The sequence below is a fragment of the Sciurus vulgaris genome (assembly GCF_902686455.1).
Source record: "Sciurus vulgaris genome assembly, chromosome: 10".
NCBI lineage: Eukaryota > Metazoa > Chordata > Mammalia > Rodentia > Sciuridae > Sciurus > Sciurus vulgaris.
Genome location: NC_136470.1, coordinates 3,179,562 through 3,206,808, shown reverse-complemented (window position 1 = coordinate 3,206,808; position 27,247 = coordinate 3,179,562). Strand labels below are relative to the sequence as shown.

General features: G+C 52.6%; 1 protein-coding gene across 1 annotated transcript; it reads right to left on the bottom strand.

The window, feature by feature from the left end:
* Positions 1-693: 693 nt before the first annotated feature.
* On the bottom strand, positions 694-26,730 carry TMPRSS3 (transmembrane serine protease 3). The gene is made up of 13 exons (XM_079100473.1): positions 26,547-26,730; positions 23,106-23,216; positions 22,184-22,300; positions 21,805-21,928; positions 12,482-12,607; positions 11,141-11,184; positions 10,498-10,663; positions 9,583-9,752; positions 8,035-8,130; positions 5,090-5,232; positions 4,300-4,452; positions 1,784-1,825; positions 694-1,743 (listed from the first exon to the last, which is right to left on the bottom strand). The coding sequence occupies exons 1-12, from the start codon at positions 26,638-26,640 to the stop codon at positions 1,808-1,810; spliced, it is 1,362 nt and encodes a 453-aa protein (XP_078956599.1). The 5' UTR covers positions 26,641-26,730; the 3' UTR covers positions 694-1,743; positions 1,784-1,807.
* Between the last annotated feature and the right edge of the window lie 517 nt (positions 26,731-27,247).

Sequence of the window (27,247 nt, the reverse complement as noted above, 5' to 3'; positions counted from 1 at the left end):
CTGTGAGGCAAAGAGACTCAAAATAAAAATGGGCTGGACATTTTCTAATGCCGAAGTCCCCTCTCAGCCAAGGTTTCTCTTCACAAAGTTTTAGTTACACAAACGCAATCACAGTCCAATACTGCCAAGTGGCAAATTCCAGAAGTAAACAATTAGTAAGTTTTAAATTCCGTGCCATCCTGAGTATGTGGTGAAATATGCTTCCGTTCTGCTTCATCCTGCCCAGGACGTGAGTCACTCCTTCATCCAGTGTATCCACACTGGACACACCACCCCCCTGTTAGTCACTTGGAATCATCTCAACTGAAAGATTGGCTGTCAAGATACAGCAGTATTTATGCCCAAGTGACCCTTATTTTACTTAGTCATGGTCCCCAGATTCAAGATATGCCAATTTGTGACACATCTACAATTTGGATATGCCACTGAGTAGCCATGAGGAGTTTCCTTCAAGCAAAGGTGAAAGTACAGAAAGATATTTTGAAAGATATATCCACACCATTTTAATTACAATACATCCTCAGAATTGCTCTACTTTATTATCAGTTGTTACTTTTAATCTTTTCCTGTGCCCACTTTATAGATTAATCTGTAGGCATGTATGTACAGGGAAAGCATGGAGAGAGTTCAGCACTGCCCAGCTCAGCCATCCGCATAGGGCCACTGAATGATCCCCGAGCACCAGGCCGTACTGTGTGGAAGTCTGTGCCGTAGCCCTGGTATGGGTGGGGAGACCCAAGTGCAGCCACGCCAGCCAGTTTGCCCTAGCTCTTGTACTTCTTCTGTCCCCTGCATACAGGTACGCGCGCGTGCGCACACACATGCTTCTTCCCGGAGCCGCTCCTCCCCAGGCACTTGATCACATCCCTGCTCATTACTGCCACTCGCGAAGCGACTGATTCAGATTCTGATGACTTAATTTGAGACAAGCACCAGTGGCCAGTGAAACTTACCAGGTGACCCTCCTCTGTTACTGTGTGACGTGGGACTCGAGGCAGGGAGGTCAGCTGGGAGGGGCAGGTGTGCGGAAGGTTAACAAATTCCATGGAGCGGACCTTTGACCACCTGCTCTTCTTATTGTTAGTGCCCGCTGGGGTAGGGGGTGGACCTGGGTGGTTCTTTTCTACCCAGGATGGCATCCCTTCTGACTTGGCTTGTGAGTCTTGTGATATAACACGACTTAATATGATCCTGCTGAGAAACCTGTTCCAACAGAAAAACGCAAACTCCACAGTAGACACGGAAGAGATCAGATACGAGGCTCCAGACTTAGGATTTGGAGTTACACGAGCAGTCAGCACTCAGCAAAGAACGGGAATGCCAATGTTCTTTGGAAGCAAGGGCCAATAAGGGGCCAAGCATCAGGGCTACGAGGACATGGTTCTGGTGTCTAGAGGGACATGTGGGGACAGCTGCATCTACAGGGACGGCTGGCGGCGTCCCTGGGTCCCCACGCCTTGACTGAGTGACTATGGGCGCTCTTGCTTGCGAGATTGCCGGCTGTGTCAGCAACTTTGAGGACCCCCGTACAGACAAGCAGTGGGCAAGTGGGGACGGCTGCGCCTGGGGGCTCCTGCTTTTGTGCCAAGTGGAAGTCAGAAAGCATCTTCAAGGTCACTTCAGCCCAAAGCCCCTGGGCCAAGGCGTTGGAAGAGGGCCAGGAGGGTGCGCCTCCCTTTGGCTCTGCTGTCGGGCCTCGGTCAGAACTCTGGAGACCTGTGCTCATGCCCATCACGCCCAGGCACGAGTCCAGAGAAGGAGGGGGCTGGACCCTCAAGAGCTCTGGTGGCAGCTTGTCCCCTCCTCTTCAAGTCTTCAGGTCCCTCTAGAAGTGAGAAACAGCAGTGTTAGCACTGTAACCCTGCAAGTCACCTCTCGGGCTTTACGGCCAGGTGGGCGCCTGCCTCCCACCAGGAGTGATCTCCGTGGCTAGTGAGGACACGCCTGGCCTCCGAGGGAGGAGGCTGTATGTGAAACCCGACACCCAGAGAGGCTGCCCTGCTTCTCCTTGCTGCCCAGAGAAGCCCCTGGCCTCCTCGGGAACCTACGACTCAGCCTGGTATTCCGAGTTCTGGCTGAGTCAGAACAGTTCTGCTTTATGCCCCAGCTCGGTACAGAAACCTGCTGGGTGAAACGAAGGCGGCCTGACAGGGCCGTTGTCACCCACGGGACGGCGATCCCAGGTAGCCCGTGCTGGAGGGGCCCAAGACCGAGCCCTCGTGGGAGGAGAGGCCACTTGTAACATCTCCAGATGTTGCGGGAGGGATTTGGGGCATTCTGCAGACTCCGTGGTCAGAGGCAGCAGGTGCCTAGGATACCCCACAGAGAGCCTCAGAGGCAGCTGCCAGCCGCCATGGATGACGCTCCTCAGAGAGCAGGCAGCTCCTCTGAGTGGTGAGAACTTATCCTAAACCCTTTCAGCAGCCACAGGACACGGCCAACATTTCTCAGAGAGCCCTGCAGCCCCTGGGCATCAAAGTCAGCTGGCCCTCACGCCCAGGCGGCAAGCCAGACTGTCTGGAGAAGGTCTTACTTCAGCAGCAACGAGGGAGGGCCTTACGCATGCCATGTTTGAAATCTGGTCATTCCACAGCACAGCCACGCTGGGCAACCGTCTTGGATCTGCTCAGACCCGCGTTCAGCCCTTTTATTATTTGGGGGCCCTAAGAAGGTTTCCGTGCCTGTCCTGCAAGGAGGATCATAGCATCTGCCACCCGGGACAAGGCCAGGCTGAAAGGGCTGATGTCATCCGGCCGTGGGCTCCCCACGGGAGATGCTGCCCCAGCTGCCCAGGCTGCCCACAGCATGGAGAACAGGAGAATCTTCTTTGCCTCCTCCAGCGTTTCAAGCTCAGCTTCCAGTTCTGTCACCTGGGGCCTGTGTCCTGAGAGCAGCCACACAGACGCCATGCTGGCGTGTGTCCATGCTCCCTGCAACACATGGCCCATCTGCACCCCAGGATCTTCCCACGGCACCTCAGGGGCCTCCGCATGGAGGAGACCACCCATTCAGACACCCACCCATCCTTCCCAAGTGCAGGCACATTCCAGGTGAATTTTCCTCTGAAGGGCCTGCCACGGCACTAAGTGCCCAGGGCCGGGCAGACAGCCGGCACAGCCTCTCGTGACTGGCTCACTCCAGCCACCCTGACGGCCTCGCCACGCCCCGTGGGGAGAAGGCAAGCTGCTCACAGTCACCTGCCTCATCGCAGGGCTGCTGGGTCCAGAACCAGCCCTGGGCCCCACCTGGAGGGCAGGGAACCACGCGCCTTCCCATGAGGCAAAAAGTCAAGAGGAAAACCCAGGGATCCATGCCCGAGGCACACTAGGAAGTGGTGTCTTTTCTTCCTCAATGACTTCAAATGGCCTTTGACCCACAGGGACGGAAAGCAGAGGGGGATGCTGGGCTGGAGGAGTGGGAGGTCTGTTTAAAGGGGACGAGGTTCACTTGGGGATGACAACAGTGTTGTGTGACGTAGAGGCCGCAGGACACTGTCAGTGCACAGAACAACACGGCACTGCTCACTCTGAAATGGTCCATTTTATGCTATGGAAATTTAACCTGAATTGGGGGGGAAGGTCTTCAAAACTGGTCCAAAGAGTAATATGAGACTCAATCTAAGGTCAGGTCAGCAAATATTTGCTGAGTGTCCTGGAGGCCATGGCTTGGCCTCGCCTTCCTGCCTCCTTCACTTGCTCTGGAGGGCTGGGGTCACCCCCACCCTTCCACTATCACAGCAGGACCTGTGTCCCCTGGAAATTCCCTTCCCCTGGGTGCCCAGCATGTCCCAGCTGCTTGGAGGCTCCGGGCTCTGCCTGCCCAGGGCCTGCAGGCCAGACGTACTGACCAGGCTCCTGCAGGCCCTTGCCTCTTCCCTCCCAGGGATGCCCCCAAAGCAGCGCTGCTTGGGCGGGCACACGGCAGCAATCCGTCCCACCCTGCCTCCCAGCGAGGTGCAGTCCTGGAGGGAGTGTCCTGGGTCCTCCCTGCCTGACTCGGCCTGTCCGTGATCACTCTACCACCCCCTCTGTCCAGGCACACTGGACTTGTCCCCACCCCAGAGAGGTTCCACTGGGCTGCCCTTTGCCCTACTGGGTAAATCAGTTCCACTCTTCCCGCCTCTGTGTGCCAGGACCACACCTGCAAATGGCCTCACCCAAGGGTTAGCCATGCTGGAGGCCCGAGGCCCAGGAGCCACCCAATCTCTGCCTGCTGAGTCGGCAGCTACTGGCTCATGCTGGCTTTCTGCAGCAGAGCTGGGCCACACGGGAGCCTGCGGGAGCAGGAGCCGACACCCACCTCCATCTGCTCGTGGATCCAGTCCAGGAAGGAGGTGATGCGGGTGTAGACCCCGGGCTTGTTCACTTCGGCGCAGCCGATGCCGAAGCTCGTGGCACCCACCAGCTTCCACAGCCTGCGCTCTTGACACACCAGCGGCCCCCCGCTGTCTCCCTGGATGGCAGGAAGGAGGCAGAAGTCAAGGGGACAGCACTGTCATGGAGTGCTCCTGGTCACAGGCCCTACAGCATCATGGGCTCTGCAGGAGGATGGCTCTGTTCCCCCACCCGCCCTTCCAGAATGCATGCTGTTCCAGGAGCGTGGCCCCGTGGCCCCTCTGGGTGGGTTCCCTCCAGCTGTGTCTCCCACCAGGAGACAGGTACTGAGCCCACGAAGGTCAAGGGCAGTCAGTACAGCCACGGGAGCTCTGGAGGAGGTCTGCCTGGGCCAGGCCTTCGGCCCCCTGTGGTCCACCAGGCAGTATTGGAGTCCCACGCACTGTGTCTCTTTGGGGCCCGGGTTCCCTGGCTCCCACCTGCCTCCCACTCTGTTAGCCTGCTCATACAGACTTGGGCTGGAGGGAAGGAGGGGAGGTCCCTCCCAAGCCCAACAGCCTTGCAGACGGGAGCGCTGGGTAAACACCGGCCCTGCCGCCAGGAAAGGTAGATATCTTAAGCAAATTTCTTCCCCACGCTGTGTAAATTTGCTTTTCGTTCAGTCACAGGGAAATGTGGGTAGTAGCCTGTTTCATGGGCTGGCTCACTGGAACCCTGCCTGCTGCCATGACCCCCGGGGCATCCAGGAGCCTCACCTGGCAACTGTCCACACCGCCCTTCAGGTAGCCGGCGCAGAGCATGGACGGGGAGATGATGCCTCCGTAGACATCCCTGTGGTTGCAGATCTTGTTGGAGATCAAAGGGACAGCTGCGTGGTTCAGGACAGGGGATGCGTCACCTGTTTCAAAGAAAGAATGGAAACCTGCCAGGAGGAGGGAGGGGGAGGCCCAGCTCAGAACGCAGAGGGTGTGTGCTGGGCACCTGGGAGCCAGGAAGTGAGGGGCAGGCCACCGCTGCAATGGTGGTCATGGCCAGGGCCCGTGGGTGGGAGAGCAGACGAGCCTGCTGTGGCCTAGAGCCTCACTCCCTCCTGAGTGGGCCTCATGTCAGGGTCACTAATTTCCCTAAAGAGCCTGGAGCGAAGGAGGACGTGGGGGCAGTGTTCCCAAGACAGGGCTCCAGGGCTGTCCTGGGCCAGGCTCCCGAGCTACACCGGCCAGTCCAGGTTCCAGAAAGGAAACTGGGGTTCATGAAGGTCACACACAGCAGGGCCCTGCAGTGGTCAGCAGAAAAATGCCCCTCCAAGAACATGCCCATCTCAATTGCTGGAGCCTGTGACTCGGCCACCTCACCTGGCAAAAGGGACTCAGCAGGTGTAACAAAGGTATGGACGGTGACACCAACTGGATCATGTGAGGGAAGCCAGTGAAATCACAGGGCTTAACAGACTCAGAGAAGGAGAAGCGACAGACACAGAGGTTGAGACCAGAGAGGTTGGAGGACACTTCACTGCTGGCCCTGGGGAGGAGGGCAGAGGCCAGGAGCCCAGGAGCCCAAGAGGAAAGAAAGGAGCAGGTTCTCCCCAGAGCCTCCAGAGGGAGCCAGGCTGCCACCGCTCCTCAGCCCACTGAGACCTCGCTGGGTTCTGGCCTCCCTAACTGTAAGTGATAAGCCTGCCATTTTCAGCCCCCAAGTTGGGGGGGTCCCATTGTAGCAGCCACAGGAGACCAACGCCCTGTGGTAGATCTGCTCACCACTGACAGATCAACCAGCCACCTCATCGAGAGTCGTCCTGAGGCAGGAGGGGCCGTCCTCTCCATCCCCAGCAGGCAGAGCAGGGGTGCGGGTTCCGTGCTCCTCAAAACCCACGTCTTAATGACCAAATTATGAGGCTATATTATGTGCATGTATAAATATGAAACCAAAAATCCCAAGATTATGTACGATTCTATACACCAATAAAAATCCTGCTCTCAAGTGAGCGACAAGTGAGAGTCACCCCCTTTTTCTGTGTGGGCCCCAGGTCCGCCCACATAGTGCCCTACATGCTCAGTGGGACTGCCTGGTGCTGAGGACAGGCTAGAGTACGGCCCTCTCCACCCATCCTGGGGACAAGCTCCCCTCCAGGCACTCAAACTCCTCGAAGATGGCTGAGGAGAAAGACAGAGTGGGAGGCTGAAGGTGGACACCAGGCCCTGGCCAGCTGGTTGTGGGAGGAGTTTCCTGCACAGGCAGGTGGTGGGGGCAAGCCCTGGGGACAGAGCCTGGCAGGGTGAGGAAGAGGAGGGCCTCTTGGGACAGAGACAACCACCCCTGAAAAGATGAGCAGATGCGCCGGGACTCCTGGGGGAAGGGGTTCTCCTCCAGCCCCTCCTCTCCCAGCCCACTGCGATCAGTCCCTCAGGTGGGCCGCATGGTCCTGAGCGAGCGCTCCCCAGGAGAGGGTGTGGTTTGCTTTCCCTGCTCTGCTCCACAGAGCAGAGGTGCTGATTCTGATGGAGCTGGGAGCCCCCTGTTCCTGCCACGTTGGCAGAGAGTGTGGCACAGTGGGTGGGTGGGTTGAAACCATCGAACACTGTACAGACCCTCAGACAGGGTGGACACACTGGGTGTACTGCTGGGAATGCTGGGTAAGCAGGGCCCATGGACGCTCTGGACCTGGGCGGGCTCCCGTGTGCCTTCTGGAGGGCACACTCAGCTCACGGCTGTCTAAGGAAAACACTGAGCTTCCTGCCGCTGGCTGAATTGGCCGCCCCCAGCATGCACACGTGGAGCCATGAAGTCTGATTCTCTTGGGAGCTCAGTCTTTGCAAATGTGATGAACCTCAAGGTGAGACACCCTTCGTTCAGGTGGGCCCTAAGCCCTGTGACTGGAGTCCTTACAGACAAAGGAGAGGGAGAGCCGAGGCACATGGAGATGGAGACCAGCCTGGAGTGAAGCATCTCTAAGCCAAGGAACGGGAAGGACGGTGGGTGCCACCAGACGCTGGAGAGACGCCCGGAGCAGATGCCCCCACAGAGCCTCGGAAGGCAGCAGGCCTGCCCACTCCTGACCTCCGACCTCTGGCCTCCAGAACTGCGAGACCTTACGTTTCTATAGTGGTGAGCCAGTGGACTGCAGAAACAGCGCTCCTCCTAACAAGGAGCGACTGACGGAAACCCCGAGCCAGCGTCCTCACCACACCGGTGCCCCACTGTGAGGAGAGGGGCTGGGTTTCATCTGCTTTTGCTGCTGGCGTTCTCTGCGTGGCCACGGCTGCTGTTATCATAGCAATAAGAGCCTATCGGGTTGCTTTTTCTACTTGGTCTCTGTAGGATGAAATATCACACCTTTCCAAAGTCCCACAGGCACCAGGGCTCCAGCTGATGCCCGTCTCTGGCTGTGTGGAGTCTTGTCCAGGAAGGCGCCACGTGCACTTGGTTAGTGGGTGGGAGGTGGAGGGGTGGGGAGGCACCTGAGCCGTCCTCCCTGGAGTCTCAGTTCTCCCCGAGAACACCGCCGGCCCGTGATGTCCTCAAAGGGAGCCCTGGCTCCGGACCCCAGCCACACTGCAGAGGGAGTGCCCAACAAGGCATGCAAACCCGTGGCTGGGTGCTCTCTGCACCCCACAGGGACATCACACGAGGACACTGGAGGGGCCCCTTCCCAGTCCCAAGTTTCTGAGCTCCTCAGCTCAAAGTCTGATTTCAGACCACCGACCTCCGTCCTCTGTGGCCCCCCATCCGGACGTCCAGCACACTTTTCCATCAGGAAAGTTCTCCTCAGAGTTAGGCAGACAAACTGGTTGGATCATCTCTGTGGAAGAAGGGGAAATGGCCTCAGTTCGGTGACGCGCCCGTCGGAGAAAACAACCGACCTCTGGGGAGCCATGGGCTCAGAGCAGGAGTCACCCCACCCTCCGCCCAGAGCTCCCCACACCATGAGAGGACCACAGGCGGTGACAGGGCTCTGCTGTGACACAGGAAGTAGTCCAGGCTCCAAGGCCTCGCAGTCTGTCTCTGCCACTCAGCTCTGCCTCTGGAGCATGGTCAACAATGGGGCCACGCTCCAGGCAGCAGGCGAGGTGGGTCCTCCTGGTCTGACCTCGGGTACGTGCTTCATATCACAGAACATGGTCCTGTGGGTGTTCCTGCCCCTGCTGACGTGCCTAGTCTAGTGGCAGCAAGTTGGCTCGCATGTGGGGCTGTGCTACCCAAACCCGCCAGCAGGAACGGTACCCATGTGCCCAGGGCTTTCGTGCAAGTGTATTCCCTGGTGGGACTGTAAAGGAAGGCCAAAAAGGAACGAGGAAACCCACTTCCATGTGTAGCAAAGCAATTGTCCTTGGCTCTCTGGAAACGTTCCTTTCTGCATGTTTTGCACGCTCAAGCGAGCACACAGACACTACTAGGGACAGAGCCCAGCGGCTCGGGGCAGGTCCTATTTCAGAGGAGGGGAGTCCACATGGATCACGACCCACCTGCCCTCTGAGTGCCCATGTCCTTGGCAAGGGAAGGAGCTTGACTTTACTAGGGGAGGTTCTAACCACACACCCTTAAGAGTTCTATCAGGGGTGTCTGCTGTGGCATTTTTATACTGTCCTGGGGCTGGACTTGACTCAAAGCGACAGAGCCGTTTGGAGCCTGCAGAGCTCGGTAGCTGGTACAACTATTTTGAGAATTTCTGGGGAGCTGAGGCTGCCTGGTACTTTCCAGAGCTGATAGGAGATGGCAGTCCCTGCCACATCCACCAGGCAGCTCTGCTTCCTAGAGGCTGGGACTCTGCTCCTCTTCCTCGAGGAAGAGGACTTCACACAGCAAGCACCTGAACAGGGAAGTCTCTGTCCCTACAGAAACGACTCCCTCCACCACCTATGGGCACCAAGTGCCCTGACCGGAAGAAGTTTTCTGCCACCAAACAGTCCACAGAGATTAGAGTAGCACCAGGAAGTCCTTGAAACTAAATCGGCATTGGAACCATGGCCAGGCAACAGATGAAGCTAAAGAAGGCAACAGACTGCTAAAATCGAAAATTTGTGTAGGACTGCGTCTCCTAACATAATAGCCAAATTGTCCAGGATGTAATTGAAAATTATTTATACCAAGAACTGAGAAAAGACAACCAACTGACGGAAACACACACATAAGTCAGGCACTAGAATTTTCTGATAAAGATTAGGCAGCTTTCATAAAAATGATTCAACTAACGATCACGAATTCTCTGGAAACAAATGAGAAGCAATGGAATGACGTAGCAACCCAGACATACCATTGAAGGTGAGTGGCCCGGCCAGCTTCATCAAAGCGATGTCATGGCCCAACCTCTTTGGCTTGTACTTGCTGTGGTAGATGATTTTTTCCACCAAATGGGAAGGCTCTGGACTGTCCAGCAGAGAAATCAGACCCACCTGGATGGTCCATGACTTGGGGCGGTACAGGCTGAAATGAACAGACCCAGAGGGGGGCACAGGAAAAATCCAATCAAGCGACCCATTGATCTCAGGTATCCTGGGGGCCCAGGAGATGTGGGCGATGTCATCAGGCAAGAGATGGTCCAGCACCCTGCTTATTTGTGCCTGGCATCTGACCGTGCTCTCCTGCCCTGCAGAAATTTGGCCCACACCCTGAGTATATCCTAGACAGGCATCACTCTGCGCCATGAGGACTTCTCTGCATTTGAGAACTGGTCTCAACTTGCTCACTGCAAGGGATCTATCAGGGGCTAGTCTCCATCCAACAGCAACCAAAGCAGGAGGTAAAAATAACAGGAGATTAGCCATTGCATTCAGAAATCTTTCTGTGGTTTTCTCGCCCTCTACACCCCTGAGAGCAACTGCTCTGGGGGACTCGGTGTCCTGCACCCTGTCCCCACCCCGTGCTGCACCGCCTGCCCTGTCAGTCATGATGCGTTCTGCCGAGGGAATCAGCTACTCAAAAGCTCTAGGGCCTTTTGTTTTGGTGGCTTCCCTCCTGGTCACAAGCTTTCTCCTCTGCCTTTCCTGCATGATCTGCAGGTCTGAAGCTCTTTAAATGAGCAGAAGTCACCAGTCCCTCCCAGTTGATGATGTCGGATCCCGGGTGGGGAGGACAAGACTTCGTGGTCATTGGTGTGTCTGCTCAGGCCACCCCACCTGACCCAGGATGGACAGAGGTCTGGGAAGACCCGGAGGCCAGGGCCACTCACTCGTAGACACAATGTGCAGCAGTGACGATCCACAGGGGCGTGATGACAGAGCCCCCGCACAGGTGGTAGCCCTGGAACTGGAGGCTGACCTGCCAGGGCCACTGTGCGAGCGAGGACACGTTTCCACCCACGATGCGTGGGCTGTAGCCTGTTCTCAGACCACAGACTGCGGAGGGAGAAAGGGCTGGGGAGGCCCACAGGCTGCTCCAGGCCAACGGAGTCACCCCTCCGACCCGCTCCTCCCAACATGGTGGCCACCACCTGGAGCTCACAGAGGCTCTCCATGAGCAGGTGAGGGGACAAAGTCAGACCGCACTCCACCCCTGCGAGGGGGACGCTGCCTTCTGCAGGAACAGGAGGCCCTTAGCAACCCGCGTGTGCTCAGGGAGGGAGCAGCGGTGAGCCAGGCTCCCAGACCATGCGCAGGGACCTCGGGCCTAGCCACTGCTAAGAAGGCACCTGGGGCCACGTCCCCGCTTGACAGGTGAGGCTGGCATGGTCCTCTCCTCCAGGGTGCAGAGACATGGGGTTCCCACCTGGCCCCTGGGCAGGAGGGTCCCAGAGCCGTCCTGGGAGGTGGAGGAGGGAACGGAATATCGCCAGCACTGACATCCATTTAGTCCTCTGCGTCTGAAGCTCTTACCTGTGCACTTCACGGTAACCACGTGACCAGAGGCACAGCCCTCCCTGAAATGGAAACAATGGCAGGCTTTGAGAGAAATTTCTGAGGCGTGTGAAATGGACACTTTTTTTTTTTTTTTTTAACTTAATCTTGATGTAAAAGAAAAGCCATGCACCGTGGCCCAAACATGACCCCAGCAACTCAGAAGGCTGAGGCAGGAGGATCACAAGTGTGAGGCCAGCCTCAGAAACTCAGCGAAGCCCAAAGCAATTCAGTGAGACTCTGTTTCAAAATTAAAAATAAATAGGGCTGGGGGTGCAGCTCAGTGGTTGAGCACCCTTGGGTTAAATTCCCGAAATGAAAGAAAGAAGGAAGGAAGAAAGACCAACTCTATTTGCCCTTGGATCACTATTTTGGTGCATGTTTAAAAAAGAAGGCAAACCAGGGAGCCAGGCCACGCGCCTCGTCTGACTCTGGTTCCCAGGCCTCGGCTGGCACTGAGGCCTCGCAGGCAGGTCACACGTGCTGGTGCTGCTGTGTCGGTTGCCCCCCGGCGTTCTCTCAGGGTGCCCCGGGGACGGCATGCCTGGCCCCCGAGGACCCTTTCAGCCGGGGTCACACACCTGGACGGGACTCCTCTCTGGGACAGTGAGGCGCACTGAAGGAACACAGCCGCCCCCAGCCCCGCCCAGCACTGGTGGGGACCTGGGACGCCGATTTTCTCATACTGAAGGGAGAGGGGAGCCGAGGCCTTGGCAACTTTTCTGCCTTTAGAGCCCCAGCCTCACACGCAAGCGAAGACAGCGCCACAGGCAGGTCCCTCTGCGCTGCCTGCGGACCCCGGTGCCGTTCACCCAGGGTGGACGGGCCACAGTGCCTGTTTTCAGAGCAAAGGACATTCAGCTCAGAGCATGGTCCCAGGTGTCAGGAGGAGAGTGGGCTTAGAACACCTGACTGCGTCTCCCCCAGGGTCTGACCTGGGCAACGCAGGTGACCCCCTCATCTGCAGGCCACAGCTGTTGCTAAGGACGCTGGCTTCCCTTGCCCATGGGAAGCACGGAAAGCAGTGAGGAATGTCGCAGTACTTTGTAAGCAAATGGCTTTCCTTATTTCCAGGTTCCCTCCTTTCTTCCTTGTTTCCAGTTCCCAAACACACCTGAGTCCCTGCGGGTGGCAGGCACAGCCCTGTCCTGGTCATCGTTACTCCTTACTGTATTTCCTCCCCTTCCTCTGTTGGGCCACCCGCCCAGCCTAACCAGGTGGCCGCCCCACCCTGCAAGCTCATTCCGTGCTCTTGCCTCCTGGAGCCGAGTCCGGCTTCACGAAGCTGGACAGTGACTCAACGCAGCGTGGACTGCTTACCTCACGTACACCGAGTGGTGTAGCGCAGTCACCTTGTCGTCTGGCAAGAGGTGATTGATGGATGCAAAGTCCCCCCGGAACTGCTCCTCTAGAGAGTCCACTCGGAGGTTGTCTGAGCTCACGTAGCTGCAAGCACAGCAGAAGCACAGACTCAGAGGCTTCACGGCTGCATCACACCATCAACCCAGCGCGAGTCACAAGCCGATAGGAAGCATTGGGGCGGGGGCGTAGTTTTGTCCACCCCACAGTCAAAAACTTCCTTTTGCTGATAAAATGAACTGAATACAGCTTAGCAAGGCATCACAGACCAGGGCCCGCACCCTGCCCTCCTGCCCTGGCTCCAGCCACGCAGAGGAAGGACCACATCCTGACACACCCTGTGGGCGCCACCACGAAGCATCCATCTGAAATGGCCTTGCTTGACTTGAAGCCAGTCACGAGGCGGGGAGGGGGCAGAACCAGATCTGGCATTATCAGCTGGGACCCACATGAGGCTGGGAGGTCACAAGTGACTTCCCAAATCTGCTCAGAGCTGGCAGGCCTCCCTGGAGAGGTGGAGGGCTGGGACTCAGGGACCCCAGGGCCAAGCAAATGTGCGAAGCATGAGGAAGCAGGTCTCCTGGGCGGGAACGGGAAAGGGGTGAGACAAAAAATCAGGGCTGAAAGAAATCAAAGATGTGCCCTATCCCCAGTACTGCAGAAGAAAGGAAGGAAGGGAAGGAGGGAGGGAGGAAGGACAGAAAGAAAGAAAGGAGGGAGGAAGAGAGGAGAGAAAGAAAGAGGGAGATCCAAGGTGGCGGACTGGAGGGAGGCTGCGTTCCTTGTCGCTCCATAACTCCGGTTTCAAGCAGAGGATATCTGTTTCTTGGCAACTATCATCCGCCATTTGCCTGCCTCTCGCCTGTCCATCGCCTGCCTTACACATATCCATGCTCAACGCTCGAGGTTCACCTCCCGATCATCCAACAACAGTCAGCAAACTGATCGCCGACCACCAGTGGAGCACCAGCTGCCTGCTGTCGCCTGGAAGTTTGCTGTCATAGTACCTGCAGGTTTGATTACACGTGGCTGCTGCCATTTTCAGACAACAGGCAGGCCCTATAGAATCCCTGGCGGGACTGACTGAGCCCCGTCTCCAGGATCCCTCAGCCCGATCAATCACTCCCTGCCTCCAGGGCCCTCACATCGACTGACTGCTCCCTGCCGACAGGACCCCCAGACCAACTAACTGCGCCCTATCACCAGGCCCCCAGACCGACAGATTGCAACCAGCCTCCAGGATCCCACAACCACACCAAACACACCCGACCTCCAGGAACCCTGCCTCACCAACCGCATCCCGCCTCCAGGACCTCCTGCTGACCACAGCCACACAGGAGCTGCAGTTCCCCATTTGCCAACACATCGCGAAGCCAGAGCGGCCATCTTGGATAATCCTGGAAGCCGGAGCTCCTATCTTTAGGTGGTGCAAAACCCATCCTGAGACGCCTGCTGGAGGCTTGAAGCTCATTGTCAGGTACCTCTCATGCATCAGGCTACTGAAGAATGGGAGGTTTCATTACTATATGACTGTTATACTGTAGATTTTCTTTTTTCTCCTTATTGAAAATATTTAGGTTTTTATTTCTTTACTTTTCTTGCTCTCTTTTCCTTTTGTTTACCTGTTCCCTCAGAGTCTCTTTCTCCCTTTTTTGCATGCTAACATCCAATTTATTTTGATTACACTCTCACCTTTTCTATTATCTAGAACTTCTGTATATTCTTTTCTAATCCCATTAATAGCCACATTCTACATCCCTCTGCATCCTCCATTTGAAACTGCTGACCTTATTGCAAATCTGTTTGTTTTACTGAAGATAATATTTGAACTCATTCTGTTTATTATGACAATTTTGTTATTGTCCTCATAGGAGCTATTTGGTCTAGGATTGCGTAGTGTATGAATTGGGCACTGCTAATATTGATCTCCCCTTAAAGAAAGGGTTTTGGAAACCTATAGGGCCACTATAAGCCTATAGGAGGAAACTGCAGTACCCCAGATCTGCAGCGCTAGAGGGGAAGATACACAAGCAACATGAAAAAATAAGGGAAGAAAATGATCCAAATAAACCTAGATTCTATAGTAATAGAATTAAATGACAGTATGTTAGAAGAAATGTCAGAAAAGGACCTCAGATTATACATGATTAAAATGATTCGTAAAGCAAAGGATGAGATAAGAGAGCAAATGCAGGCAATGAATGATAATACCAATAAGCTGAAAGAGCAAGTGCAGGAAGCAAAAGATCATTTCAACAAAGAGATAGAGGTTCTCAAAAAAAACCAAATGGAAATCCTTGAAATGAAGGAAACAATAAACCAAATAAAAAACTCAATGGAAAGCATCACCAAAAGACTAGACTACTTGGAAGACAGAACCTCAGATAATGAAGACAAAATATTTAATCTTGAAAATAAAATTGCCCAAACAGAGAAGATGGTATGAAATCATGAACAGAATCTCCAAGAACTATGGGACATCATGAAAAGACCAAATTTTAGAATTACTGGGATTGAGGAAGGCACAGAGATACAAACCAAAGGAATGAACAACCTATTCAATGAAATAATACCAGAAAATTTCCCAAGCCTGAAGAATGAAATGGAAAATCAATACAAGAGGCTTACAGAACACCAAACGCACAAAATCACAACAGATCCACACCAAGGCACATTATAATGAAAATGCCTAACATTCAAAATAAAGATAGGATTTTGAAGGCCGTGAGAGAAAAGCATCAGATTACATATAGGGGGAGACCAATATGGATAGCAGCCAACTTCTCAACCCACACTCTAAAAGCTGAAGGGCCTGGACCAACATATTTCAAGCTCTGAAAGAACATGGTTGCCAACCAAGAATCCTATACCCAGCAAAACTAACCTTCAGATTTGAAGATGAAATAAAATTCTTCCATGATAAACAAAAGTTAAAAGAATTTACAAATAGAAAGCCTGCACTACAGAATGTTCTCAACAAAATATTCCATGAGGAGGAAATGAAAAACAACAATGGAGGTCAGCAAAGGGAGGAACTACCTTAGAGAAAAACCACTCAAAGGAGAAACCAAGCCAACTTAAAAACCAAAAATAAGCCAAATGACTGGGAATACAAATCATATCTCAATAATAACCCTGAACGTTAATGGCCTAAACTCATCAATCAAAAGACACAGACTGGCAGAATGGATTAAAAAGAAAGACCCAACAATATGCTGCCTGCAAGAGACTCATCTCATAGAAAAAGACATCCACAGACTAAAGGTGAAAGGATGGGAAAAAACCTACCACGCACATGGAACCAGTAAAAAAGCAGGGGTTTCCATCCTTATATCAGATAAAGTGGACTTCAAGCCAAAGTTAGTCAGAAGGGATAAAGAAGGACATTTCATACTGCTTAAGGGAACCATAAATCAGGAAGACATAATGATCGTAAATATTTATGCCCCAAACAATGGTGCATCCCTGTACATCAAACAAATCCTTCTCAATGCCAGGAATCAAATAGACCACAACACAATAATTCTGGGTGACTTTAATGCACTGCTGTCACCACTAGATAGATCTTCCAAACAAAATCCAACCAAAGAAATCATAGAACTCAATAACACAATCAATAACCTAGACTTAACACACATATATAGAATATTCCATCCATCAACGAACAGATTCACTTTCTTCTCAGCAGCACATGGAACCTTCTCGAAAATAGACCATATGTTATGCCACAAAGCAGCCCTTAGGAAATGCAAAAAATCAGATCATAATGGACTGAGAATAGAAATCAATGACAAAATAAAAAAACAGAAATTACTCCAACACCTGGAGACTAAATAATATGCTATTGAATGAAAATGGATAACAAAAAACATCAGGGAGGAGATTAAAAAATTCTTAGAGGTCAATGAGAATGATGATACAACATATCAAATTCTCTGGGACACTATGAAAGTGGTACTAAGAGGAAAATTCATTGCATGGAGCGGATTCCAGAAAAGAATGAAAAGTCAACAACTAAATGACCTAACATTACAGCTCAAAGCCCTAGAAAAAGAAGAACAGAATAACAGCAAAAGTAGTAGAAGACAGGAAATAATTAAAATCAGAGCTGAAATCAATGAAATTGAAACAAAAGAAACAATTCAAACAATTGACAAAACAAAAAGTTGGTTCTTTGAGAAAGTAAACAAATAGACAAACCCTTAGCCACACTAACAAAGAGAAGGCAAGAGAAAACTCAAATTACTAAAATTCATGATGAAAAAGGAAATATCACGACAGACACCACTGAGATACAGAACATAATGAGAAGCTACTTTGAAAATCTGTATTCCAACAAAATAGAAATTACCGAAGACATTGACGAATTTCTAGAGACATATGCTCCTTCCAAACTGAACCAGGAGGACATAGATGATTTAAACAGATCAATATCAAGCAATGAAATAGAAGAAGCCATTAAAAATCAACCATCCATGAAAAGCCCAGGACCAGATGGATTCTCAGCCAAGTTCTACAAGACCTTCAAAGAAGAACTCATTCCAATACTTCTCAAAGTATTCCAGGAAATAGAAAAGGAGGGTACCCTACCAAACTCATTCTATGAAGCTAATATCACCCTCATAACCAAACCAGCCAAAGACACATCAAGGAAAGAAAATTGTAGACCAATATCCTTGATGAATATAGATGCAAAGATCCTTAACAAAATATTGGCAAACCGTATCCAAAAACATATTAAGAAAATTGTGCACCACGATCAAGTGGGGTTCATCCCTGGAATGCAAGGATGGTTTAACATCCGTAAATCAATAAATGTAATCCATCATGTCAATAGACTTAAGGATAAGAATCATATGGTTATTTCAATTGATGCAGAAAAAGCGTTCAACAAAATACAACACCCCTTCATGCTCAAAACACTAGAAAAAATAGGGATAGTAGGAACATACCTGAACATTGTAAAAGCTATTTATGCTAAGCCCGTGGCCAACATCATTCTTAATGGAGAAAAACTGAAAGCATTCCCTTTAAAGATGGGAACAAGACAGGGATGTCCTCTCTCACCACTTCTATTCAACATTGTCCTCGAAACTCTAGCCAGAGCAATTAGGCAGACTAAAGACATTAAAGGGATACGAATAGGAAAAGAGGAGCTTAAGCTGTCACTATTTGCTGATGACATGATTCTATATTTAGAGGATCCAAAAACCTCCTCCAGAAAACTTCTAGACCTCATCAATGAATTCAGCAAAATAGCAGGCTATAAAATCAACACACATAAATCTACAGCATTTTTATACGCAAGTGATGAAATAGCTGAAAGGGAAATGAGGAAAACAACTCCATTTGCAATAGCCTCAATAAAAACAAAATACTTGGGAATCAATCTAACCAAAGAGGTAAAAGATCTCTACAATGAAAACTACAAAACATTGAAGAAAGAAATTGAGGAAGACCTTAGAAGATGGAAAGATCTCCCATGTTCTTGGATAGGCAGAATTAATATTGTCAAAATGGCCATACTACCAAAAGCACTATACAGATTCAATGCAATTCCAATTAAAATCCCAATGATGTACCTTACAGAAATAGAGCGAGCAATCATGAAATTCATCTGGAAGAATAAGAAACCCAGAATAGCTAAAGCAATCCTTAGCAGGAAGAATGAAACAGGGGGTATCGCAATACCAGAACTTCAACTATACTACAAAGCAATAGTAACAAGAAACAGCATGGTATTGGCACCAAAATAGACAGGTAGATCAATGGTACAGAAGAGAGGACACGGACACAAACCCAAATAAATACAATTTTCTCATACTAGACAAAGGGGCCAAAAATATGCAATGGAGAAAAGATAACCTCTTCAACAAATGGTGCCGGGAAAACTGGAAATCCATATGCAACAGAATGAAACTAAACCCCTATCTCTCACCCTGCACAAAAATCAACTCAAAATGGATCAAGGACCTTGAGATCAGACCAGAGACCCTGCATCTTCTAGAAGAAAAAGTAGGTCCAAATCTTCACCTTGTTGGCTTAGGAGCAGACTTCCTTAACAGGACTCCCATAGCACAAGAAATAAAAGCAAGAATCAATAACTGGGGTAGATTCAAACTAAATAGCTTTCTCTCAGCAAAGGAAACTATCAGCAATACGAAGAGAGATCCTACAGAGTGGGAGAATATCTTTGCCACTCATACTTCAGATAGACCACTAATTTCCAGAATATATAAAGAACTCAAAAAACTCTACACCAAGAATACAAATAACCCAATCAACAAATGGGCTAAGGATATGAACAGACACTTCACAGAAGAAGATGTACAAGCAATCAACAAACATATGAAAAAATGTTCACCATCTTTAGTAATAAGAGAAATGCAAATCAAAACTCCACTAAGATTCTATCTCACCCCAATTAGAATGGCGATTATCAAGAATACAAGCAACAATAGGTGTTGGAGAGGATGTGGGGAAAAAGGTACACTCATACATGGCTGGTGGGGCTGCAAATTAGTGCAGCCACTCTGGAAAGCAGTGTGGAGATTCCTTAGAAAACTTGGAATGGACCCACCATTTGACCCAGCTATCCCACTCCTCAGCCTATACCCAAAGGACTTAAAATCAGCAAACTACAGAGATACAGCCACATCAGTGTTCATAGCTGCTCAATTCACAATAGCCAGACTGTGGAACCAACATAGATGTCCTTCAATTGATGAATGGATAAAGAAACTGTGGTATATATACACAATGGAATATTACTGAGCTATAAAGAATAATAAAATTATGGCATTTGCAGGCAAATGGATGAAATTGGAGAATATCATGCTAAGTGAGATAAGCCAATCTCAAAAAAACCAAAAGACGAATGATCTCACTGATAAGCGGATGATGACACATAATGGTGGGTGGGAGGGGGGCAAGAATGGAGGAAGGAGGGACTGTATAGAGGGAAAAGAGGGGTGGGAGGGGTCAGGGGGGAAATAACAGAATGAATCAAACCTCATTACCCTATGTAAATGTGTGATTACGCAAATGGTATGCTGTTCCTCCATGTACAAACAAACAACATGTATCCCATTTGTTTACAATAAAAATAAATTTAAAAAAAAGAAAGAAAGAAGGGAGGGAAGGAAGGAAGAAAGAAAAGAAAGAAAGAAAGAAAGAAAGAAAGAAAGAAAGAAAGAAAGAAAGAAAGAAAGAAAGAAAGAAGAAAGAAAGAAAAAAGAAAGAAAGAAAGAAAAAAGAAAGAAAGAAAGAAAGAAAGAAAGAAAGAAAGAAAGAAAGAAAGAAAGAAAGAAAGAAAGAAAAAAGAAAGAAAGAAAGAAGGAAGGAAGGAAGGAAGGAAGGAAGGAAGGAAGGAAGGAAGGAAGGAAGGAAGGAAAGGAGGGAGGGAGGGAGGGAGGGAGGGAGGGAGGGGGATCAAGCACCTGAAGAGTCCCACAGGAAGGTGGGGTCCCCAGCCACCTCCCCTCTGCTGGGGAACGCTCCCGTGCTGCCCGCCCTACACCACAGCAGCTTGGCAGGCAGGATGTCATCAGGGTCAGGAGTGATGAGAATGTCAAGCCTGAGTCTGAGGACGACATTTGGAGCCTGCATCCGTGACCTTGGCGGCCCTCCCAGGGGTGCTCAGACCACTGCGAGGACAGAAGGCCTGGCACCAATGAGCTTGCTGTTGCTGGGCCCTAGAGAGCCTGGGCACAAGGGCAGGGTGGTGGGCAGGGACCTGAGACATGCAGAGGGACCCCAGGTGCCACAAATGGGGCCACAGTTGCCCCCAAGCAGGAGCCACAGCACCAGGCCTCAGAGCAGCTGCCTGGTGGCAGGTCCCTCCAACCCCGAAGGCCACTCCCGGCAGCCCGCTAAGCAGGAGCCGCGCCATCCCTGCTTAGGGAGGAAACCTGGCAGTGCCACGCGCTTCGCCTGCATGGGGTTGGAACTGAGCTCTCTGGTCGACCGGTCTGTTTATGTCGTGTGTTTATCACAAATATCTGGCATGGGATGTGGTAGAGCAGAGGCTCAAAGAAGGGTTTTTAAAGAGAAGTAGGAAGAAGAAGGAAGAACACTGAAGTCCATCTGACAGATGGGAGGACAGAGAGCACAGAACACAGGGTGCGAGGACAGCCAGCTTCCTGGAGGGAGCTTGCCACCAAGCTGAAGTGGAGGGAGAGCTGAGGGTCGCCTGTGCACTTGGGGGGCGGAGGGAGTTGGCCTCCAGACAGTAGAGCACAGGCCCTGGGAGAGTCAGCAGGGAGGAAGAGGGGAGAGGGAGGCCAAAGCAAGAAGAGGCAGGAGAGGGCGCAGAAACCCTCTCGTGCTGTGCGTGTGCACACGTGCATGCGTGGTGTGAACTTCCTCCCGCTGGTCTCTCGGGATAGAGTCCATGTGACTCTCCAAGGCAGCCGAGTGAGCGACTGTAGCTGCTGTGGCTGAACTTGAACTCGGCTGCCTGGCACAGGGTGACAGGGACCCAGGTCTCGGGAGCAGGGGGCAGACATCCAGGGACTCACTGGCTTTGGAGAAAGCAGTCATGTGGTGCATCGGATTTGAAAACCGAGCCTCGGGGAAGGATGGGGGCTGCGAGGCTGCGAGGCCTCTGTTTCCTGAGGTGCAGATGAGGAGGCAGTCCAAGATCACCATGGGCAGCCCTGCCCCGTTCCTAAGAGGAGCGGGGACACAGCCACCTGCTGCACACTGGGAACCAGAGCCAAGGCCTCAGGCAAGGCCAGGCGCCCAGGGGGGTGCGGCAGCCCAGGGAGTCACAGGAAGGGCGGGTGGGAGGGAGGCCCTGTCTGGACAACAGTGTGCCCCGTGCACCATGCCACACAGGCCAGGCTGGACACGAGAAAGAAACCACTGCCAGTCTTTCTTCTGCCTGTGGCCAAACCAGGTTTCAAACGACTGCACTTCGCATCACTGACTTTTTTAAAAACTGGGCTCTAGGGTCTTGGGGAAGGACACACAGACATTGGGGTGGCCGCCAGGAGCAAGTGGCTGTGTCCAGGCGTCTGCCCGGGCCCTGCGGAGGGGCACCAGAGCCGTTGTCTTCCAACACCTAAGCGCCTGTGGCTTGTTCGCGTCCGGGGCCTGCCCTGACCCTGAGGGCCCCACGCCTGGTTTCCTGTGTGACTCCAGCCAGTCACCAGGCCGTCTGGGCCCTGCCCTCTGGGGAGGAGGCTGAGCTGAGGGAGGCCTGAGGACGGAGGGCCCAGAGGCACCCGTCCTCACCGCTGTCACTCGGCTGCCTTGCAGGGTGGGGATGCTCCGGAGCTCACCTGGGGAAGCCCAGCTGGGCACAGGCGACCCTCGCGTAGTGGCCTTTCCAGTCGTCAGAGCACATGGTCCTCCAGGAGGCGGCTGCGAACACCTGCAGCACCGCGTGCTGCCCGCTCACCCGGACTGGCCGCGCGGGAGGAGGCGCCGTGAGGCCGGGCAGAGACCGCTGCACTGCTGCGCAAGCCCTCCTCCTCCCCACAGCCTGCAGCCGCCCACAGCAGCCTCCCCACTGGGCAGCCGGCCTCCTTCTGCACCCGAGCCCCACGGCCCTCCCTAACCTCCAGCCCAGGGCCAAGTGACAGCTGAACCTCGCTGAGCACAGGGCTGGCCTCAGCGGGGAGGATCCCTCCTGCCAGCTCCCTCCAGGCAGCACCTTACCACACCGAAACTCATCCTCCGCATCTCTGCAGTCGGAGACGCCATCACATCGAGCTGCTAGTTCAATGCACTTAAAAGATGAGCGACATCTGTACTTCCCAGAGCAGTCGAAGTGGACTGAGAAGAGGGAAGAGGACAGGAGTGTCAGCAAGCAGCTCTGTGAGTGTGCAGCACTGTCCACTGTCCACCTGCCACATGGCGCTGACCTGCCATTAATAATGGAACCTGTCTTGAAACCACATCCTCACCAGTGGCCCCTGGTTCTGTGCTGAATTCCAGAGGGAGGGGCTGCTGTCTCATGGCCCGCTGGAGGCCACAACCAAACATGAAATTTAGGCTCTGGAGGGTTCAGGGTCAAGAAAAATCAGGTGGCTGTGGGCCAGCCAAGCCAGGAGCCCTGACAAACCGGCTGGGCCTCCTGTTTCCCCTTAACCCTGCCTAGGAACGGATGGACTGTGGACCACCCGACGGAGCAGATGGCATACCAACCTGGTCTGCGATCTTCACACCAGAAGAGAAACTGAGAAACCGTCCCCCAGTACAGACCCCTCCTCCAGTGGCCACTTTCTCAAAAGCCAAACGCACCTTTCTGTAAAGTATCTGGAGAGCCTGGCGTTGCCTGAAAGCACTCTTTGTCTCTCCCGCCCAGGCCCTCCCACCCGGGGGATTCTGTTTCATCAGCTGCTTCTGGACACTCCCCACTGGCCGCTCCCTGGTGACAAAGCTCCACACATGGCCAACGGCTCCTGCGAGCCCCGCCCGGCTTTGCATTTGTGCCGGTAAGTAGAGCCCCAAGTCAGCAAGCCGAAAGGACGGCCGTCTCCAGCGGGCTGAGGGCAGCAGAGCTCTGGAGTGAGGAAGCAGGTGGGCGTCTCAGAGCTTCACCGGCATCTGGAGCCCACGAAGAATGGACGGTACTCACCGCCCAGACCGATGGCCAGCGCCAGGATCAACGCAATGATCCCCACCACGATGATCGGGAAGAACTTCAAGGGCAGCAGAGACAAGATCTGGGCTGCCACAGCGTCTGCATCTGAAACCCAGGCACAGAGCACCCGGCAACCAAAGCTGAGGGTTGCGGCTCGTCCCCCCCCTCGGCGCAGGACGACCCCCATAAGGTGGCTTAACTAGAGAAAGGGCCACATTCTCTAGAAGGCCAGTGCTCCTCCGTCCCACTCCAGCCTAATCTGTCCATGCAGGACTGAAAGATGGTGCCTTGGGTTGAGGGGTGTACCCAAGAAGGACAGGCTGACGTCCTCGCCCCCAGGGCCTCAGAACGTCATCTTATTTGGTGGGTTTTCATGTAGCGACCAACTCGAGATGGGGCCCAGAGGGCGGGCCTAACCCAATGTGACTGTAGTCCTTACTAATGGGAAATGTGGACACAGACAGACATGCTTAGAGGAGGATGACAGGAAGAGACACAGGGAGGACAGCACCACACGCCCAGAAGTCAAGGGCTGCAGAAAGTTGCTGGCAGGTGATCTGGAGCTGGAGGAGGCAAGGGAGGAGCCCCTACAAGTTCTAAAAGAGGCACGCCCCTGCTGACACCCTGGATTGACCCCCAGAAGGGAGACCATGAATTCCTGCTATTTGAAGTCACCCAGGATTTGGTACTTGGTTTCGGTAGCCTCAGGACACTGGTTCAGAGGAGGACGGAGCCCCAGGTTCCAAGAATGTGTCTGTGTCGAAGATAACGTGTAAACCCTAGGCAGAGAGGGTGCTGGGATCTCCCAGAGAGTGCCCAGGGCAGGACACAGGGACAGCCTTCTCCATGGGCCCTGCACAGACACAGACAGCCTTTGTTCTTGATCATCTCTCCAAGGATGTGTGGGAGACAGAGGCAGCATGTCCCTCCAGAGCAAGGACAGGTTTGCTCGCTGTCCTGTTTGATAAATAAAATGTCTTCTTCCAGAGCAAAGTTCACAGAGTTCAGCTTGCACTCCGTTACAAGGAGCCCTTAACTACAGGTTCTTCAGCTGTGATGCAAACCACCTGCATGTGCAATATACGCCTGGGTGGCTCAAACTGAGCAACAGGCTCAAACTGGATGCTGAGCAACAGGCTCAAGCTCGATGCTCAGGCCACCTGCTGTGCTGTGAGCAGAGTGTCCCTTGTCTCTGACATAGGACTCTCTTCTCACTGTGGCAGGCCAAACTGTTAGATTGCAACAAGGGTAAAACCTCAGACCCTTCACAGGCCTTGCCTGCAGAACTAGGCAGATTTGGTGGAAGGGAAATTTTAAAGACTACTGAGATACCCAGAAGTGCCCATCTCTCCAGGACACCAAAATTAATCCTACTGTTGCTCCTCCTGTCAGGACTAGGTCATTTCACACAGATTATTACATCAGTCCCAAAAACTCAGCTATGCTGATGTCATCTTCATTAACAACTAGGAAGAAAGGAACCCAAAAGGGAAGAGAGCCTGTGGCAGATCACACCCTAACCAGGAGGGGGACTCGCACCTGCCCCTCTTCTAGGCTTGGAGACTTGGAGTGGGAAGCTTGCCCACGGGAGAGCTGGAAAGGTCTCCTCACCTGCATTTGGAAGCCACAGCTTCACCTCAGCTGAGTAGAGTGTGATCACAAATGGTCAGTGTCATCTGAGGCTGCTGAAGACAGAATTCTAAGACAAAAGTGGTGAAGAGAAATAGAATGGAAGGGAAAGGAAGAAGGAGCAGAAGGGTCAGAGGAGTAAAAGGAAGGTGTGCATCAACTACTCAGAGACTAGAAATGGACAGCAAGTTCTTTGTTTTAGGCCTGAATGAGCTGAGCAGCTTGTTCTTGGCTGTATTCTCAGTGCCTTGAACAGCAACATTTGATGAGTACTCATTCGATGTCTGTCTGTCTGTCTGTCTGTCTGTATGTATGGATGGATGGGTGGATGGATGGATGGATGGATGGATGGATGGATGGATAGATAGAAGGGTGAGTGGGTGGATGGATGGATTGATGGAAGGATGGATGGGTGAATGGGTGGGTGGGAGGATATGTGGATGGATGGGTGGATAGAAGGATGAATGAGTGGGTGGCTTGGTGGATGGGTGATTGGGTGGTTGGGTGAGTGAGTGGGTGAATGACATGATGGTAATGGAGACTTTTAACACAGTATGAGAGGCCAATTCCTTTGAGGGTGACAAATCTGAGGCTTTGAGTTAGCAGGGTCTTCTCTTCACCCTCATCCCACACCCAGAAGGAGCCTGTTCCAAATTCACAAATCTCTCCTGAGATGCCCACCCTAAAAAGAATCAGCAGGAACCCCAAGAATGACCTGCTGCTGTGTATGTTCAGATTTAGGAAATGACTCAAATGTGGAATCGAGACTGACACCGAGCTAGAGACTGCACTAGTCTCCCTTTGCCCGCAGTCCCTCTGCCACATCATTGCCTGTGGTCACCATGGTGGCCCACCTCTCCCTGTGTGTCCTTGGGGACAGGCAGGCCTGGCATGAAAAGCCTCTCTAAGAGGGGCGCAGGCAGTACAGGAGAAATCTCCAGCCTCCCTGCAAAGGAGACAGTGCGAGCTAGCAGAGCCGCACCTGGTCCGCACAAGGAGCTGTCGTGGTGCACTGTGCAAGGTGAAGGAAGTGCCCACCTGCGCTCAGTACGAGCACGGCACGCTGGCGTCTGTGCGCAGAGGGGAATAGATGCCAGCAAGCTTCAAGGTGGGTGAACTTGTGACCTAGTACTTCTAGCCTAGGAATTTATCCTAATGTGTCATCAAAGACATTCCTACAAATTCCTACCTACAAATTCCTACCTACAAGGACACTGAGGAGAGCGACATTTACAATGTTAATGCTCGGGGACAGCCTGGATGACCAGCGGAGGGGGGGGGGGGGAGGAGTGGTAAAAGCTGTGATAGAACAACTTGCAGAGATGCAGAGATACTTCACGTGACACAGAAAGGGCCAGCAGACTGGTCAGGACCAAACGACAGGTACTTTAAACTTTAGAGGCCGTTTACCCCGTCCCAACCACCAACTCCACTGTCCTGGCTTGAAAGCAGTCAGAGGCAGAACAAGTTCTCTGGAAGGACCGGTGGCCACTGCTACTCAGGACTTCCTGGAGGCCTAAGAGGTTTTCTGGCCAAGGTCTGACCTCCTCCAGGCCTCACCAGGACACCTGTGGAGCCCCACTCTGAAAACCTCCCACCAGAGCGTAAGGCCCAGGTCTCGGCAGGTTAGCAAGCTGCTCATGGAGGTGTCCCCTCCTGGTGCACCTTCTTTCTGGGATTCTGCAGCCCTGGGAAAGGGCCAGTGTCCACCTAGAGGACATACAGGGAGAGATTTCCCCACAGGGACTCCCGCCACACTCATCACCTACAGGCAGACATCACAGGGTCCCACCTGGCCCCACCTACCTGGCACAACAGGACTTATTGTCAAATCATCAAGGCCAAAAAGTGACCGGAAGGAGAAGGGGGCCTCGGTTGCCGGTGGGTCGTTTTCCCCCATGGTGACTACCTCAGGGCCTCTGAGGCTTGGCTCCACCTCCACCTCCACCTCCACCTCCTTAGTCGAGGGAGAACAGAGACATTCATTCCCTGTGCGTAACTCCAGGGTCAGAAGCAGCTTCGTCAAACTTTACATCTTTACAATCTGATGGTCGGTACCCATGAACTACATGCCCAGTTTTCCAGAACCGCGGTAGACCACAGAGAAGCTTTAAGCCACAGCGTTGGCAAAAAGAGCAAACAAACGTAACTCCCTTACAACATGCTTTCCTGTCGCTGGTTTAACCTGCATGCCATCCACCAAAAGGCTCTCGGGTAGAGATGCCTGTTAGTAGTTGGTTTTGTGTCACTGTGCTTCAGGTGTAAATCACTTTCAAAGTGCTTTCTGATAGTTTTCCCCCACCCCCCTGCACAGACCCCCTGCCAGTCCTGACACACCTACCGGCACGACAAGTTTCCGTACTCACATAACATCACGGCCCTCAATGAGCCAGCATCAGGGAAGGGCGCCCGCCACAGTGTCAGCAGCAGCACAGAGTCCCCAAACCCTCCCTTTCCTGGCTCCCATGGAGGTGACCTAATTAAGGACAAAGTATCCAGGCCCTCTG

What these genes read in the sequence shown, in the direction of transcription:
- TMPRSS3 (XM_079100473.1), bottom strand. Translation starts at nt 26,640, where the DNA reads ATGGGGGAAAACGACCCACCGGCAACCGAGGCCCCCTTCTCCTTCCGG. An exon ending in CACCACTCGGTGTACGTGAG is followed by an intron (nt 11,185 to 12,481) that starts GTAAGCAGTCCA and finishes TTTCCATTTCAG; the next exon opens with GGAGGGCTGTGCCTCTGGTC. An exon ending in GCGGTGTGGACAGTTGCCAG is followed by an intron (nt 4,453 to 5,089) that starts GTGAGGCTCCTG and finishes CCTGCCATCCAG; the next exon opens with GGAGACAGCGGGGGGCCGCT.